The sequence below is a fragment of the Pteronotus mesoamericanus genome, unplaced genomic scaffold (assembly GCF_021234165.1).
Source record: "Pteronotus mesoamericanus isolate MK-2021 breed Mesoamerican mustached bat unplaced genomic scaffold, CSHL_Meso_final contig_1173, whole genome shotgun sequence".
Lineage (NCBI taxonomy): Eukaryota > Metazoa > Chordata > Mammalia > Chiroptera > Mormoopidae > Pteronotus > Pteronotus mesoamericanus.
The window spans coordinates 1,032,289-1,048,776 of NW_026555032.1; the positions used below are offsets into that span (position 1 = coordinate 1,032,289).

Sequence of the window (16,488 nt, forward strand, 5' to 3'; positions counted from 1 at the left end):
TTTGATGTGAATGCAACCTCATTTTTTTTAGGTGAAGAGGCCTCTCTCTTCAAGTTAGACTTTCAACCCCTCCAACTAATATATCTATTCATATGTTCTTTTCTTTATTTTGAAAGAGAAATCAGAAATTCCTGTTCTGCAAAATAGAAAGTATTTTTTATCTCACAGTAAAAGAAATGGTTCACTTTTAGAAGTAACAATGTCATTTTAGGCATTTTTTTAAATGCCTAAATTTTTACAAAAGGCTTAAATGTGATCTTGTCTTGGACATTTGATCTGTGCGTTAAAAGATGAATCTAAGCTGGAGATCAGTCAGCCCCAAAGGCTAAAGCTTCTTCACCCCTTTTCCATGCCTTCTTTTTTTTCTTTTTTATCCTCACCTGAGGATATTCTTTTTCATTGCTTTTAGAGAGAGAAAGGGAAAGAGAGAAAGACAAACAATGAAAGAGGGATATATCGATTGGTTGCCTCCCAATTGGGGATTGAACTCACAACCTAGGTGTGTGCTCTGATGGGAATCCAACCTGCAACCTTTCCATGTATGGGATGATGCTCCAATAAACCAAGCCACATCAGCCAGGGCTCTATGCTTTGTTCAACATTCAGCATTGCTCTACTCAGGGGTTCTAAAATGTTAGGATGACCTGGAAGCAATTAAAAAATTTTCATCACCAAAGAAAGATTTTATTATGTATTAGGCAGTGGGGCATATCATATGTATTAGGAATGTTTCCATCTGACTTAAAATTTAAATGTATTTAAATACTTCTGTCTGTACCAACCCCTTCTACCTGTATTTCAGTTAAATGATGTTTTCCTGTGTACTGTTGTTCTCAAGAGAGTGAAACCCTTTTTGATGCCTGTAAGCTTCCTGAGAACAAGAGCATAACTTACTACCTTTTCAAGAAGTGGTGATAAATGACAGAGAGGTCAAGTCCTGGCTTTACCATTTGTTAACTGGGTGACCTTAAATATCAAATTACTTACCTTCTCAGCCTGTTTCCTCAATTGTAAAATGGAGATAATAACCAGATAAAGTTGATGTGAGGAGCTGTATTACACTATGCCAAAGGACTACACAAATGTCAGTGGTTTATATTATCCAGTGCTTTACAGATAGTAGGTGTAAGTTAATGTTTAATTCAGTTGTGTAATGGTCTTGTGGATATAAGGCTAATCTTTGCATTGATTCAGTTAAATCTGGCACTTTCTTTAGAAAAGTATGTCTCAGGGAACAAACTGAATCCTTGGTATACTAGAATGTTTGCATGGTAAGCTATGTTATAACAGAGTTATGTTGTATTTACTGCAAATGCTGCTAACAAAATATGCTAATAAGCTAGTTAATTGTTCCTTTTCCAGAAGAGAAATGAATTGCCTACATATTTTGAATTTATTTAGTAAGCCTCATCTTTCAGTGTTCACAGCATTCCATGCAAATGTAAAAGAGTTAATGTATCCCAGCAGGTGAGTAGTTTATTTCTCTTCCCTGGCAGGAATATTAATCACAATTATGGTCAGCTCAGTAAGTCTTTGGCCTCACAGGATATGTGTGCTGCTAACTTCAGGAAGATAAATATATGTTGGGCAGACTGTTGGTGCTGAGAAATCAGTCAGGATCATTCCCTGCTTTACTGCCTAACAAAGAAACCCAGTGTCTGTCTAGAAGGTATAATTTCAGGATCCCAGAAGAGCAAGGCATGGTACCCAAAATGCCCACCATTAGAATTATTCTTTCATATTTAATAGTCTTTAGAAAGGTCCTACTAAAATGTAGATGTTGTCAAGTATTACTTTAGGGCAGATATTCTTAAAAATTTGTTCATGATTGATTCCAAGGGAATAAACTCTTAAATCACAGACAGGAAGACAAAAGAAAGTTCCAGCTTTTAGGAGGTCAGGATCAAGCATGTAATTTGGGACCTGAGATGTCACAAGAGTCAGGTATCCCAGGGAGCTTGGATCCATAGGAAACATGCAGCAGTCTTCCAAGGCCATGTTAACTATGCCTCCTTAAGGATTCTGCATGTAATCCATTTAAAACATAATTAATTTGCAGTTGTGAGATAACAAGTAATAGAAATAGCAATACAAAAAGTATTTTTAACTTGAAATACTTTCAAGAAGTATTTATTAAGCATCAATCAAGTAGAGACTGATACTAGGCAACTGGAGTATGAGACCTTCATCCTAAAGGACCATACAACTCTTAAGGAATCTCTTCTCCCCACCTTTTCCTTGCTATCTCTTCTCCCTCTGAACAAGCAAAGCAATTAACAAGAACTTCATTTCCAGTTCCAGTTCTTTCATGCCGAATTTCCTCTCCCTTATGAAATTACTAGCAAATTAAAAATGGTCTAAAGTTTACCAGAGATATAAGTAAAAGGTGTACAGACAACACTGGCTGGTGTGTCTCAGTGGATTGAGTGCCCACCTTCAAACTCAAAGGTCACAGGTTCGATCCCCAGTCAGGGCACACGCCTGGGTTGCAGGCCAGGTCCCCAGCTGGGGGCGTGGAAGAGGCAACCACGCATTAATGTTTCTCTCCCTCTCTTTCACCCTCCCTTCCCCTGTCTCTAAAAATAAATAAATAAAATCTTTATTTAAAAAAAAAGGTGTACAGGTATAAGTGTTTGAAAAACCAGATCGTTACAAAAGGATACTTGACTTCCTATAGAGGGGAGTTGTGATCAATAGCTACAAATAATAATTAAATGCTGCCAAACCATAAATTCTGTGTTCTGCAACAGGCATCCAAAATCAAGTTATGAAGGAGAGCAGGGAAGTATCTTAACCAGGAAGGATGAATTGCTGGTAGTGTTTTTCATTTCTGTTTTACAGTCATTTGCTTTCTCCACATTAAACCAGAACAGACCCCACCCCCTTCCTTAAAATGTATTTAAATCCTAGAAGGCCATAATACTGGGAATGGAAAGATTCTGAACTAGAGAGAAAAATTAATTTCTAGATTTCAATTTCATGGTAACATAAGTGACAAATGTAATATAAGCATGGGACTTTAAAAATTATGTTATATTTTGGAATTGTAAGCAGCTTTAGCAAGAGGAGTGGAAATATGGACAGATGAACCGCCAGTGAATACTAAGCAGGCAGTTCAGAGCGAGATCAGCTGTTGGCACAGATGTGAGTAGACATAGCTTTGGGTCTTTAGGGCTTCTGTCAGCAGGTGTAGTTGCTCAGTTTTATGCAGTAATGAATATAAGAATCTAGATATACTTGTTAGACTATCATGTGGCCTTTCTCTAAATTTTATTAGGTACTGTACTGTGTTATTTCATGTTAATGTATTCATAAGACCTAGGAAAATATTTTTTGGTAGAAATCAAAGTATCACATCCTCACAACAGTTCAAATTTAAAGTACTTAAAATACATTTAATTTCAGGCCTAGTAATATTCAGACCACCCTCTTTCATACAATCAAGCATTTATTCCTTCAATATACACATTTATTAACTAACTCTCATATTGATTATAAGTGTATGTCAGAGTTTTATCTCCAACTTGTTTTAAAGGAAGAGGCTTTCTCAAAAGTCCATTTTAAAGGTTCTATCTTGGCAGAAATGTTTTATAGCAGATAAAATGGTTAGGTAGTTCTGTTAGACTGAAAAAATAAAGGAGGAGGAGGAGAGGGGAAGAAGAATTATATCTAGGCAGAGCAGCTAGTCATATCAGACCACAAAGTTCTGCTCCAACTCAGGTTTGGGACAACTTTCCCCCTTTCTCAAATATTAATTTACCATACAGACATGGGTTTATTTCTGGGCTCTCTACTCCATTCCATTGATCTATATGCCTGTTTTTATGCCAGGACCAGGCTGTTTTCATTACCGTGGCCTTGTAATATAGTTTGATGTCAGGTATTGTGATCCCTCCTACTTTATTCTTCTGTATCAAAATTGCTCAGGCTATCAGGGTCGTTTATGGTTCCATATAAATTATTGAAATATTTGTTCTATATCTGTGAAATATGTCATTGGTATTTTAATAGGATTTGCATTGAATTTATAAATTGCTTTGGGTAGTATGGACATTTTGATGATGTTAATTATTCCAAGCCATGAACACGGTACATGCTTCCATTTATTTGTGTCTTCCTTAATTTTTTTCTTCAGTGTTGTGTAGTTTCCTGAGTACAGGTATTTTACCTCCTTGTTTAAGTTTATTCCTAGGTACTTCATTTTCCTTGATGCTATAGCAAATGGGATTTTTTCCTGATTTCTGATTCTGACATTTCATTGTTGGTGTATAAAAATGCCTTCAATTTCTGAGTATTGACTCTGTACCCGCTGTTTTGCCAAATTCACTTATTAGGTTGAGTAGTTTTTTTGGTGGAGTCTATAGGGTTTTCTATGTACACTATCATGTCATCTGCAAACAATGACAGTTTTACTTCCTCCTTTACAATTTGGATGTCTTTTATTTCTTTTTCTTGTCTGATCACTGTGGCTAGGACTTCCAACACTATATTGAATAGAAGTGGTGAAAGCTACAATGTTGTCTTGTTCCCAATCTTAGTGGGAAAGCTTTTAGTTTTTGCCCATTGAATATAATACTGGCTGTAGGTTTGTCATATATGGCCTTTATTATGTTGAGGTACGCCCTCTTTTTCCCACTTTGCTGAGTGTTTTTATCATAAATGGATGCTGTACCCTATCAAATCCTTTTTCTTCATCTATTGATATGATCGTGTAATTTTTGTCTTTCCTTTTGTTTATGTGATGTATTATGTTTATTGATTCATGAATATTGAGCCATCCTTGCATCCCTGGGATGAATCCCATAAGATCATGGTAGATGATCTTTTTAATGTATTGCTGGATGCAGTTTGCCAATATTTTGTTGAGGATGTTAGCATCTATGTTCATCAGCGATATTGACCTGTAGTTTTCTTTCTTTGTTGTGTTTTTATCTGGTTTTGGGATTAGGATGATGCTGGCCTCATAAAAAGAGTTTGGGAGTCTTCCCTCTTCTTGGTTTTTTTGAACTAGTCTGAGAAGGACAGGGGTTAGCTCTTCTTTACATGTTTTCTAAAATTCTCCTGTGAAACTGTCTGGTGAAGGGCTTTTGTGTGCCGGGAGTTTTTTGATTATTGCTTCAATTTCACTAGCTGTTATTGGTCTGTTCAGGCTTTCTGCTTCTTCTTCATTCAGTATTGGAAGGTTATATTTTTCTAGAAATTTGTCCATTTCACGCAGGTTTTCAAATTTCTTGGCATATAATTGTTCATAGTAATTTCCTACAATCCTTTGTATATTTGTGGTATTGGCCATAATATCTCCTCTTTCATTTCAGATAATATTTATTTGGGTCCTCTTCTTTTTTTTCTTGATGAGTCTGCTCAGAGGGTTGTCAATTTTGTTTATCTTTTCAAAGAACCAGCTCCTGGATTTGTTGATCATTTGAAGTGTTCTTTTAGTCTCTAGGTCATTCAGTTCTACTCTGATCTTGATTATTTATTCCTTCTACTCGCTCTGTGCTTTATTTGTTGTTGTTTCTCCAGTTTTTAAAAATTTAGAATTAGGTTGTTTATTTAAAATGTTTCTATCTTTTTTAGGTAGGCCTGTATTGCTATGAACTTCCGTCTCAGGACTGCATTTGCTGTGTCCCAGAGGTGTTCGACTGTTGTGTGTTAGTTTTCATTTGTTTCCAGAAACTTTTTGATTTCTTCTTTGATCTCATTATTGACCCATTCATTATTTAATAGTGTACTATTCAGTCTCCATGAGCTTGAATGTTTTTGAGTTTTTTCTCTGAGGTTGATTTCTAGCTTCAGGCACTTGTGGTCTGAGAAAATGCTTGTTATGATTTCAATTGTCTTGAATTTGTTGAGGCTTGTTTTCTGCACTATCATGTGGTCTATGTTTGAAAATGTTCCATGTGCATTTGAAAGGAATGTATATTATGCTTCTTTGAGATGAAAGGTTCTACATTATTAGTTAAATCCATTTGATATAATGTGTTGTTCAGTTCTGCAATATCCTTGTTGATATTTTGTTTGGAAGATCTGTCCATTGTTGACAGTAGGGTGTTAAAATCCCCTACTATCAGTGTGCTGCTGTCTATATCTTTCTTTATATTTGGGTGCTCCTATGTTGGTTGCATATAAGTTTACAATGTTAATGTTTTCTTGATGGATTCTTCCTTTGAGTATTATGAAGTGTCCTTCTTGGTCTCTTTTTATGGCCTTTGTTTTGAAATCTATTTTGTCTATGGCAGCCAGCTTTTTTTTTTTCCTGTCCATTTACTTGGAATATTTTTTTTTCCATCCCTTTACATTCAGTCTTTGTAGGTCCTCTGTTCTGAGGTGTGTCTCTTGTAGGCAGCATATGTGCAGGTAATGTTTTCTTATCCATTCAGCTATCCTATTTGTCTTGATTGGAGCATTTAAACCATTTACAATTAAAGTTATTATTGATAGATACTCATTCATTTTTTCTCTTTGTACCTGTGTTCCTCTCTTTATCACTCTTTTTCTTCATCTTCTTAAAGTAGCCCCTTTAGCATATCTTGCAGTGCTGGTTTGGTGGAGGTGTATTCTTTTAACTTCTTTTGTTGGGGAAACTCCTTATTTCACCTTCCCTTTTAATTGAGAGCCTTGCTGGGTAGAGCAGTCGTGGTTGCAGGCTTTTGCTTTTCATGACTTGGAATATTTCTTGCCATTCCCTTCTGGCTTGTAGTGTTTCTGTTGAGAAGTCAGCTGCTAGATGTATTGGAGCTCCTTTGTATGTTACTTCCTGTTTCTCTCTTGCTGCCTTTAGGATTCTCTGTTTGTCTTTGATATATGCCATTTTAAATATGATGTGTCTTGCAGTGGGCCTCATTGAGTTCCTCTTGAATGGGACTCTGTGTGTTTCCTGGACTTGTGTGACTTTTTATCTCCTCAAATGAGGGAAGTTTTCCATAATTACTTTTTCAAAGAGGTTCTCTATCCCTTCCTCATCCTCTTCTCATTCAGGCATCTCTATTATATGGATATTATTACGTTTCAGGTTGTCCTGCATTTTCCTAAATGCCTCTTCATTCTTTTTCAGTCTTTTTTCATTTTCTTGCTCTTTCTGGGAACTTTTTTATACCTTGTCCTCTAACTCACTGATTCGATCCTCGGTTTCATCTAGCCTGCTTTTGATTCCTTCTACTGTGTTCTTCAATTCAGAAATTGTATTCTTCATTTTCTCTTGCCTCTTATTGAAAGTTTCTATGTCCTTTTTCATGTTGATATAGTTTTCAGTAAGTTCCTCATAGTTTCCCTGTAGTTTTTTGAAATTCTCTCTGAGCTTACTGAGCTTTTTGAGCTTCCTTGGAACCATTGTTTTGAACTCAATATCTGATAGTTTACTTGCCTCTATTTCATTTAGTTCTCTTTCTGGGGATTCCTCCTTTCCCTTCAATTGGGGAGGTGTTTCTTTGTCTTCCGATTATTTATGAGACTCTTCTTTTTTGCTTCTGCTTCTTAAATTGATCTGTCCTGACTTCCTGACTTTGTGGTGTGAAACTTCTATGGTAGGGACCTGTGAGATTTGGTGGTGCAGTCTCCTTGATCTCTTGAAAAGGAGATCTCTCTTGCTGCTCTTTGGATGCATTTTATGCCATTTATATTGGCTCTCTGGAAATAATTTGTTGTTGATTGTTGTTTGATCATTCTTTGGTGGGTCTTTCCCTCCAGTTGGTTTACTGAGGGTCACTCTGCCCACCACACCTTGTGTGTTTTCATGCAGGTGCTGCCAGAACAAAACCACAAAGCCCAGGAAACAAACCCACATCTGCAAAATAACTCCCCCCTGCAATCCCACTATCAACAGCAAATGAACCAGTATTAATAAAGTTGTAAAGAGATTAAGAGTATTATAAGAAAGGAGAAAAATAAAGTATTAGTATAAAATCTAATGACTTAATATGCACAAACTTGATGGACCTAAAATGAACGTTAAGAGGCCATGTAGTAAAGAAAATACTGCAAATCATGGAGAAGGCCACAGTGGATTTCGTCTTGGTAGCCTCTAGTATTTACCATTTTCTTTCTGACTCTGCCTCTGATGATGTCAGATGTTGACCCTGTCTGACCTTAGATAGTCTATTCAAGACTTCCAGGAATCTACTGTCTGTGGCTGTCTCCTTCAGTTGTTAATCTAGTCACTCTGCACTCAGCAATCAGGCTTAGGCACCACAGGGCAGGGCAAAGTCCCTCTTGTGGGTGGGGCTATTCTTTCCTCTCATGCTGCTGAAGCTCAGGGGAGTGGTCTGCCTGAGCAAGGCAGTTGCTGCCACATGGGGTTCACTCTACACCGGGATCCCGCTGGCTACTCTCTCATTTCTCTCTGCCAAGTCTCCATCTCTAGTCTCTCAAGTGTCTCTAGTCCACTCTGCTCCCCCTTTAGCCATGGATCTACTATCTGTGGCTGCCACTCTGTACTCAGCAGTCAGGCTTAAGCACCACAGGGCCAGGGCAGAGTGCCTCCGGGGGGCGGAGCTATCATTTCCTCTTAGGCTGCTGCTGCTCAGGGGTGTGGACTGCCTGAGCAAGATGGCTACTGCCATATGGGAGATGAGTCAGCATTGGGATTCCGCAGGCTATTCCCTCAGTTCTCTCCCCAAACTTCCATCCCCAGTCTCTCCCCAAGAGTCTCTATCCCACTCTGCCCCCACCTTTGCTGAAGCCCAGGGTAACTGGCTGCAAATGAAAATTTATGCGTTGGCCCTTTAAACAGCTCTTTGCATCTCTAGTCGTCTGTGTCTGGCAGAGAGCAACCCTGCCGCTTTTTGCAGCTGGCTGTTATCTGTGTACTTTTTGGGGTGTGGCCTGTAGGCTGGGGATCCCCACTTATGGTTTAAACCCCACTCTTCTCAGGGGAATCCAACTGGCCACTTAAATATCCCTGGCGCTGCTGCCCGTTGGTGCCCAGCCAACCTTCTCAAGTCTCCACCATACTCCTTACCAGTCAGGTTGTGCTAAAGCTGATTTTTCTGTCTATCTGAGGTTGTAAGGCTCTGGTTATTGTCAGTTGTTTGTTCCAGGTGATTTCTCCACAATTTACTTGTAACTCCAGATTGGTCCTGGGAGGAGGTCAGTGTGACTTCCATTCACTCCTCTGTCATCTTGCCCCTCTCAGTAATCATCTTTTCAATATACTGAAGTGGGACAACTTGATATCTACATGGAAAAATAAAAGTTGGACCCCTTCTTTACACCATTCACAAAAATTAACTCAATATGGATCAAGACCTAATTGGAAGAGCTAAAACTACAAACTCTTAGGAAACATAGTTGTAAATCATTGTGACCTTTAATTAGGCAGTAATTTCTTAGATATCACACCAAAGCCACAAGCAACCAAAGGAAAAAACAGATAAATTTGACTTCATCAAAATTAAATATTTTTGTACTTAAAAAGACAAAACCAATAAAGTGGAAGGACAACTCACAGAATAAAGAAAATGTTTGTAAATCAAATATCTGATAAGTCTCTAGTATTCAGAAAATGTAAACTTTAACAACTAACTATAACAAGAAACCCTATATGGGCTTAAATAAACACAGAAATATGAATAGATATTTCTCCAAAGACATAGAAATGACCAATGAGCACATCAACAGATGTTCAACCTAATTAGTTAGTAGAGAAATGCAAATCAAAAGTACAATGAATTATCATTTTATACCCACTATGATGGCTATAATAAAAAAGATGGACAACAAAAAGTGTGGTAAGGATTCTGAGAAATTAGAACCCTCATTATTGCTGGTGGGAATGTAGAATCTGCAGCCACTGTGAAAAATAATTCCTCCAAATGTGAAACATGAGTTTACCATGTGATACAGCAATTCCACTGCTAGATATATAAGTAGGATACATGAACATAAGTTCACACAAAATCTTGTGCACAAATTTTCAGAGTAGCATTATCATAATAGCCAAAAAGTAGATAGAAAGAACCTAAATGTCCATTTGTGTTAGCTATACTTTGAAACATTATTCAGCCTGAATGAAAGAAGGTAACATATTACATTTCATACATTTCATTTTTATGAAATGTCCAGAATAGGCAATTCTATACACACAGTAGACAAATAAGTGCTTTCCAGGGCCTGGAGGGAGGAGGTAATGGGGATTGCCTGCTAATGGGAATGGGCTAACTTTGGGAGTGATAAAAATATTCTGGAATTAGACAGTGGGAATGATTACAAAAAAATAATGAATATACTAAAGCCCACTGAATTGTACACTTTAAAAAGGTGAATTTTATAGTATGTGATATATACCTCAAAAAAGAAGTGGGCTGCACCCCCAAATCCTAGTCTTCTTTCCTGGAGACAAATAATGTTATTTATTCTTTGGTCTCATTCCTAAAATAGACTGTATGCATAGAAACATGTATTCATATATCTATAGGTCTCTTGTTAAAAACAGAAATATCATCATAGCAGACACGTTGTCCTAGACATTTTTCCTCTCTTTACAATGAAACTTCAATAACATTCCTCTTTACAATATAACTTGGTTATTATTCTATTTCACCATATGTAAATATTCCTGATTCCCTTGGGGTTTTGGATTTGCTATAATTTAGTTTACTAGTATTCTGCTGCTACAAATAATGTTATTATTAATTTTCTTTATAGATTTCTATTACATGCATACTAGTAGAATATCTTTCTAGAAGTTAAATTTCTGGTTGAAAATGTGTTTTTTATATTTTATTTTGATAAACTGTCATTATTGATTTATTGTCCTTTTTACTATATTATAAATCCCTGAGGACATGGGCCATTTCTCTTTTGTTGACCAGGGTAATCTAGATTACAGAACATTGCCTGACATACTGCTTTATATACTGCTGTAGATGGTCAAGCCCACTTGCTTTGACAGACAGAGTGTCAGATGGAAATTTGAAGCTACATCATTCAAAAAACAGACAACGATCCAATTTATAGAGATAGGAATTGTCTGGGGGTTGTTTTCTTTTCATCCAATTGTTTTATTGGTTTTTTTAAAAAATTTTCCTTTCAACTCTAGTATATTTTCAAAAATTGTGGGATCAATTGCAATGTATCATTCTAAGAAATACAAAATCCTTAATTTCATCTGAAGACATCAGCATGTTTTATTAAATAAATGCCTGCTTCTTATATTTGAATGGTATTTCAGTTACTGAAAAAAAAAAAAGAGGTTGGGGAAAGATGGGGGTTGATTTGCAACTCTAGAAGACCTCACAGTGACACCTGCTGGAGAAAATATCAAAATAAGTTTTGAATCCATTAAATTATTAAAATTTTAGACCAGTGTTTCTATTAATCAGGGAGAAATTTGATATCTTACCATATAGTGCTTGTGGTAATTAAATATAGTTACAGGAGGTTCTCTGATATCCTAAAAATTATAGATAAAAATATATTTCCTTTTTTCAGGATAAAGTCATCTTGGGGACTGATTACCCCTTTCCACTAGGTGAGCTAGAACCTGGAAAATTGATAGAATCCATGGAAGAATTTGATGCAGAAACAAAGGTATATGCCTTTTACTTCATGGATTTCTTCCTGTTTTCCTGCTCTAATCGTGTTTGGTTTCAGAGCACTCATGTGTGATAACAAAGAACAAGGGAATCATTACATTGAACAGTCCTAGAATTGTTACTAGATCACCAGAAATAGTTGAACTAGTAAAGGGCAAAAAAATGTTAAGCTGAAAGTCACCCTAGTACAACTAAATTCATGAAGGCAAGGAAGAAAACTGCCAAGAAACATATCATAGTAATATATTTATGTTTACATGTTAGATGAATAAGAAAAATGTCTAAATTTTTCATTTAACATGTCTTTCAAATCTACTGATCTCAAAAATTGTAATCATTCTAGTAATTTGAATATTGATACTAAAGTCTTGACTAACAAGGACCCAAGGACCTCAAATAACTAGATAAATAACTAGATTTTTTTCTTTTGGCATTTGACTTTTAGGGTGTGTAAATGTGTCATAATGCTGCCACTGCCTGTTCTACCCCTTAGGCTCCTGAACCAAGAAGAGTTAAAATGAGATAATGAGATGCACTGTCCTCAGATTCCCTCTCCCTTGCCAAACCTTTCCCATCCCACACCCACCTCCCAACAAAACAAGTTCTTCCTGAGGGCTTCATCACCAATCATTATCAGGGGTCAAGGATGGCCACAGGAAAAAGAAATGAGGATATATAAACTCTTAACAAATCTTACAAAAGTCTTAGTCATAATACTTTTATATAATTCTTGGCTTTCTTCTAAACTAGAATCCAAAGGTTCCCTTGGTCTCTAATTCTCTGATATAATCATTAAGGATTAAGCTCATCAAATCTTTTCAGTAGGCTTGAAGTACATGATGCCAAGAAAAATCCATTATGATGTTTACTGGTTGCAAGTTATTAGATGGGAAACCTCAAGACTGCTTTATACAGGAAGTTTCCCCTTTGGCACTTACCCACCTTAAGGCACTTAAAGTCTTGAATCGTTAAATATTTTCTTATTAAAGTAGGAAGGCATAATAAAATCTTTTATTTTTTTTTACAACAGAGGTTGAAAATAAGAAACTTTCTATGAAATTAATATAAATTAAACTGAAACCAGACCTCCCCAAGCATCCTAATTAAGGGTTCAATAGAATAATAATTACCTTATGTCTTTTATCATTTAATTTTATGTGCTATCACGTTCAAATTTTAAAATAACTTGTATAAAATTTTATACTGTCACAAATTAAAAATGACATTTTATTACAGACATTGCAACACTGTAATAAAAGACTGAAAACAATCTACAGGGGAATAGTTACATAAGTAATAATATATACATACAATGGAATCTATACAGCCATAAGAACACTATAAATCAATTTCCAAGATATACTAAGTTTAAAAAACAAGGTGCCAAACAACCTGTATATTTCCATTTGTGTATAGTATTTATCTAATTGTGGGAAAAGACTATCTATATACCTAAATATAAGTATTTGCCTATATGTGCATGAAATATCTCTGGAATAACAGACAAAAAACTGATGGCTGCACAGCTCTGTGAATATACTACATATCATTAAATTATACACTTTAAAGAGTAAATTGTGTGGTAAGTGAACTATATCTCAATAAAACTGTTTCAAAGTAAATAAATAAAAACAGATTCTATTACATAAAAAAAGATTGCTACCTCTAGGAAGATAGCATCCATTTTATAATTTTGAATTTTGAGCTCTGAAGTGATCATGATATATAGATATACATTAATGGTATGGATGTTACACAACCCCATACATGTTTCCTTCCATCCTCAGCTAAATGCCTGACCTTTGCATACTGGACATATATCAATTAGGGTATCACAAAGTTACCTCTCAAATCACAGGAGTTCTTTCTGTGGAATTGATCTAGTTTATAGGTGGGGAGAAGGTAAAAATAAATTGGCAGTCCTTTTCTCATGTGAAATAGATAAGTGTACATATTTGTACAATATTCTGAAACTCTTCATCTGTATCATTTTTCTTTCCCTGAAAGAGTTTACCTTGTTGCAGGTGGTGGAGGGGAGGGCATGCAAAAAAACAATACCTGTGCCTAGAAGCTGGGGGGCGGGTTCATGACTTGAGTACTTTTGCTAGCTCTCTTATCCCACAGTCCTAAACTGTACTTTTTCTGTTTTGCCTCCAGTGAGTCCTTAAAATCCAATGGAGAGTCCTGTAGAAGTTTTAAAGAGTATTTTCCTAAGAGGACTCTCAACCTTATAATTCCTATCCTCCTACTACCAAGTTTCAAACATAGATTTCAAATAGTGGGGCAAAAAGTAGGTCAAGATGGGTATGGTAAGAGAGTCATTGTTTAACCTGCTAATATTTTTCTCTCACATTGGGGAACTGATTTTTTAAAAACCTTATAAAGGCACTCAATAAAGTACTTAAAAACAACCATTAAGTAATGCACTAAAATAAAGCCTTTTCTTTTCTTTTTCAGGATAAACTCAAAGCTGGCAATGCCCTAGCATTTTTGGGTCTTGAGAGAAAACTATTTGAATGACTGAATTTACTACAAAGGCAATCTTTCAAAATCTTTTCTGTTGTTAAATATGTATCACACATGCATACTAAAATCCTATTTTAAACTCTTTTACCCAGAAATAGAATATCCTTGAGTGTCCTAAATTATTCATAACAAAAATGACTCACATGTGTTTTCACTGTGAAATGCAGTACATGATTTCACATGCAAACCAAAAATGATTCTCCCAGCACTTTAAAAATTAATCACAGATTCCACTTATAGGTGAGATCATATGGTATTTGTCCTTCACTGCCTGGCTTATTTCACTTAGCATAATGCTTTCCAGATCTACCCATGCTGTTGCCAAGGGTAGAAGCACCTTCTTTGTTTCTGCTGCATAATATTCCATTGTGTAAATGTACCATAATTTTCTGACTGTACTAGAACAATTTTAAAAATTAATGGCAGAAATAAAACATAAAATGTCATTAATGCTTTATATGGAGAAAGACCAAAACCAGATTCATCCTAGAGGGCTCAAATAGGTTCTCACTTTGTGCAATTACATGTGCCTAGAGACCAAATAGCCCATTTTTATTCACTTTAAACACCTTCCACTGGCCCAGAACTGGGTTGGGAGTGCTTTAGATTTCAAAAATAAATGTGCATATTTCATAACCTGTAGGAGCTCATAATCCTAGTAAGGAGGCAAAAGTTCATGCAATAATTACTAACCAATGAAACATGACTGTCACAGAAGTTTCAGTATAATTCAGTCATCTGGACTTGAGCTTTTGTGAAAATCTGCACGGAAGTTGGAACTTGGGCTGACTAGAAGGATGGATAAGGTTTGTTTAGAGTTGAAGATGGTAAATAGATAGGAAGGCAAAAGTATGGGAACAGAGGTTTCATACTGAATGAGAATTTATCTATTCTGAAGAAAAGTTCCAGTCTACTACTTACTTTTACCAGACCCTATATTAATGACAAATACTGAGCAGAGTGTGTAAAGCAAGCTGTGGAGATTGAGAGCAGGACAATACCAGGGTAGCCTTGCTATACTCACTTCATTTATGGTCCTGCCTGAGCTGCTGCAAATAAACTTAGTCCTGTGAGGGGTGATTTAATATCTGTGGTTCATGTACCTCTGGCTGAATTCCAAAACAAATATAATTTTTCAAAATTACCTTCTTGCTTTAATACTTCTCTTCCCTCCCATTAGCCCAGAAAAATCAAGGATTGAGTATTGGCATGTAATTTATGCTAATTTTTATTAAATTATGTCCATCCCATTATTTTCACATTATTTAGTTCATTACTCCATCTCTTTCTTGGTCCTCCTACTGCTTTCTAGAACTTTACCCACCCACCAGTCTACTTATTACTCCAAAATGCCTACAAAATGAAAAAGTTGAACAAAACAGCAATATAAAGCATATGCTATTTTTTCCTTCCCTATTATTTGGGGGGAAATGTCCATTCCTTCTCAAACATTCTATATTTGACCACTTTTTAACATAGTATTTAATAAACTGTTTTATTATGAAAAATAACCTGATCACTTTAGTTAATATCATAGATAGATGACAAATAGATAGATAATGGGTATATTCATATTCATATTCACAGAGTATTTATGTGACATGCCAGAGCTGTAGCACTGTTCCAGGTTACTTGGGATATAGAAGTAAATAAAAAGGATAAAAGTCCTTCTTTGATGAAACCTGTAGTCTGGAGGCTAAGAAACATAAATAAACGAGAGAGGGAGGAAAAAGAAAAAAGAAATGGAGAGGAGGGAACAAAGAATAAAGGAAGAAAATTTTTCTTATACTGATAAATACGATGAAGAAATTAAAAGAGAGAAATGTATAGAGAGTAACTCAGGGGAGGGTGGGAAATAAGACATTAAATTGTTGGACCAGAGAAAGCCTCTTTAAAGAAGACTTTAACTTAAGACTTAAATGATTGAACAGTAATAGTTAGAAAGCTCTTCTCTACACCCATATTAAAGAGGAATGTACTCATCTTTTCTTCTAGTGCCTGCATAGTTTCATTGTCTTATAGTTAAATCTTTGATCAATGTTGGAATTATCATTATGTATGATGGAAGAATCAATACAATTTCATTGCAGCATTAATTTTTATTGCAAAATACTGAAAATTATATACATTGTTCAAATGTAGGAGACTAAACAAACTGTAGTACATATAGGCACACATGTGGACAGATACCTGGAAGTCAACCTTGATTTCTTTCTTTCCTGTCCTTCCTCTTCCTTACATTCAATCCATCATCAAGTGCTGTTGGTTCTGTGTAAGACATCTCATGTCCCCACTCTACTACTCTTGCCCAAGTCACCATGATTTCTTGTCTCACCTCCTTACTACTAATCTTGACCCCTTAAATAATTCTTGACACAGCTGCTATGTTTTTTCTTAACTTTTTTATTTTTAAAAAGATTTTATTTATTTT

The 16,488-nt window shown here is 35.8% G+C and overlaps 1 protein-coding gene across 2 annotated transcripts in view; it reads left to right on the forward strand.

Moving 5' to 3' along the window:
- Nucleotides 1-14,403, forward strand: part of ACMSD (aminocarboxymuconate semialdehyde decarboxylase) — a 51,667-nt gene extending 37,264 nt beyond the window's left edge. For both annotated transcript variants that reach the window (XM_054582078.1, XM_054582087.1), the window contains 2 exons: nucleotides 11,428-11,526; nucleotides 13,989-14,403. In XM_054582078.1, the coding sequence (XP_054438053.1) occupies nucleotides 11,428-11,526; nucleotides 13,989-14,051 (162 nt within the window). In that variant the 3' untranslated portion in view covers nucleotides 14,052-14,403. The remainder of the gene's footprint in view (nucleotides 1-11,427; nucleotides 11,527-13,988) is intronic.
- The last annotated feature ends 2,085 nt before the right edge of the window (nucleotides 14,404-16,488 follow it).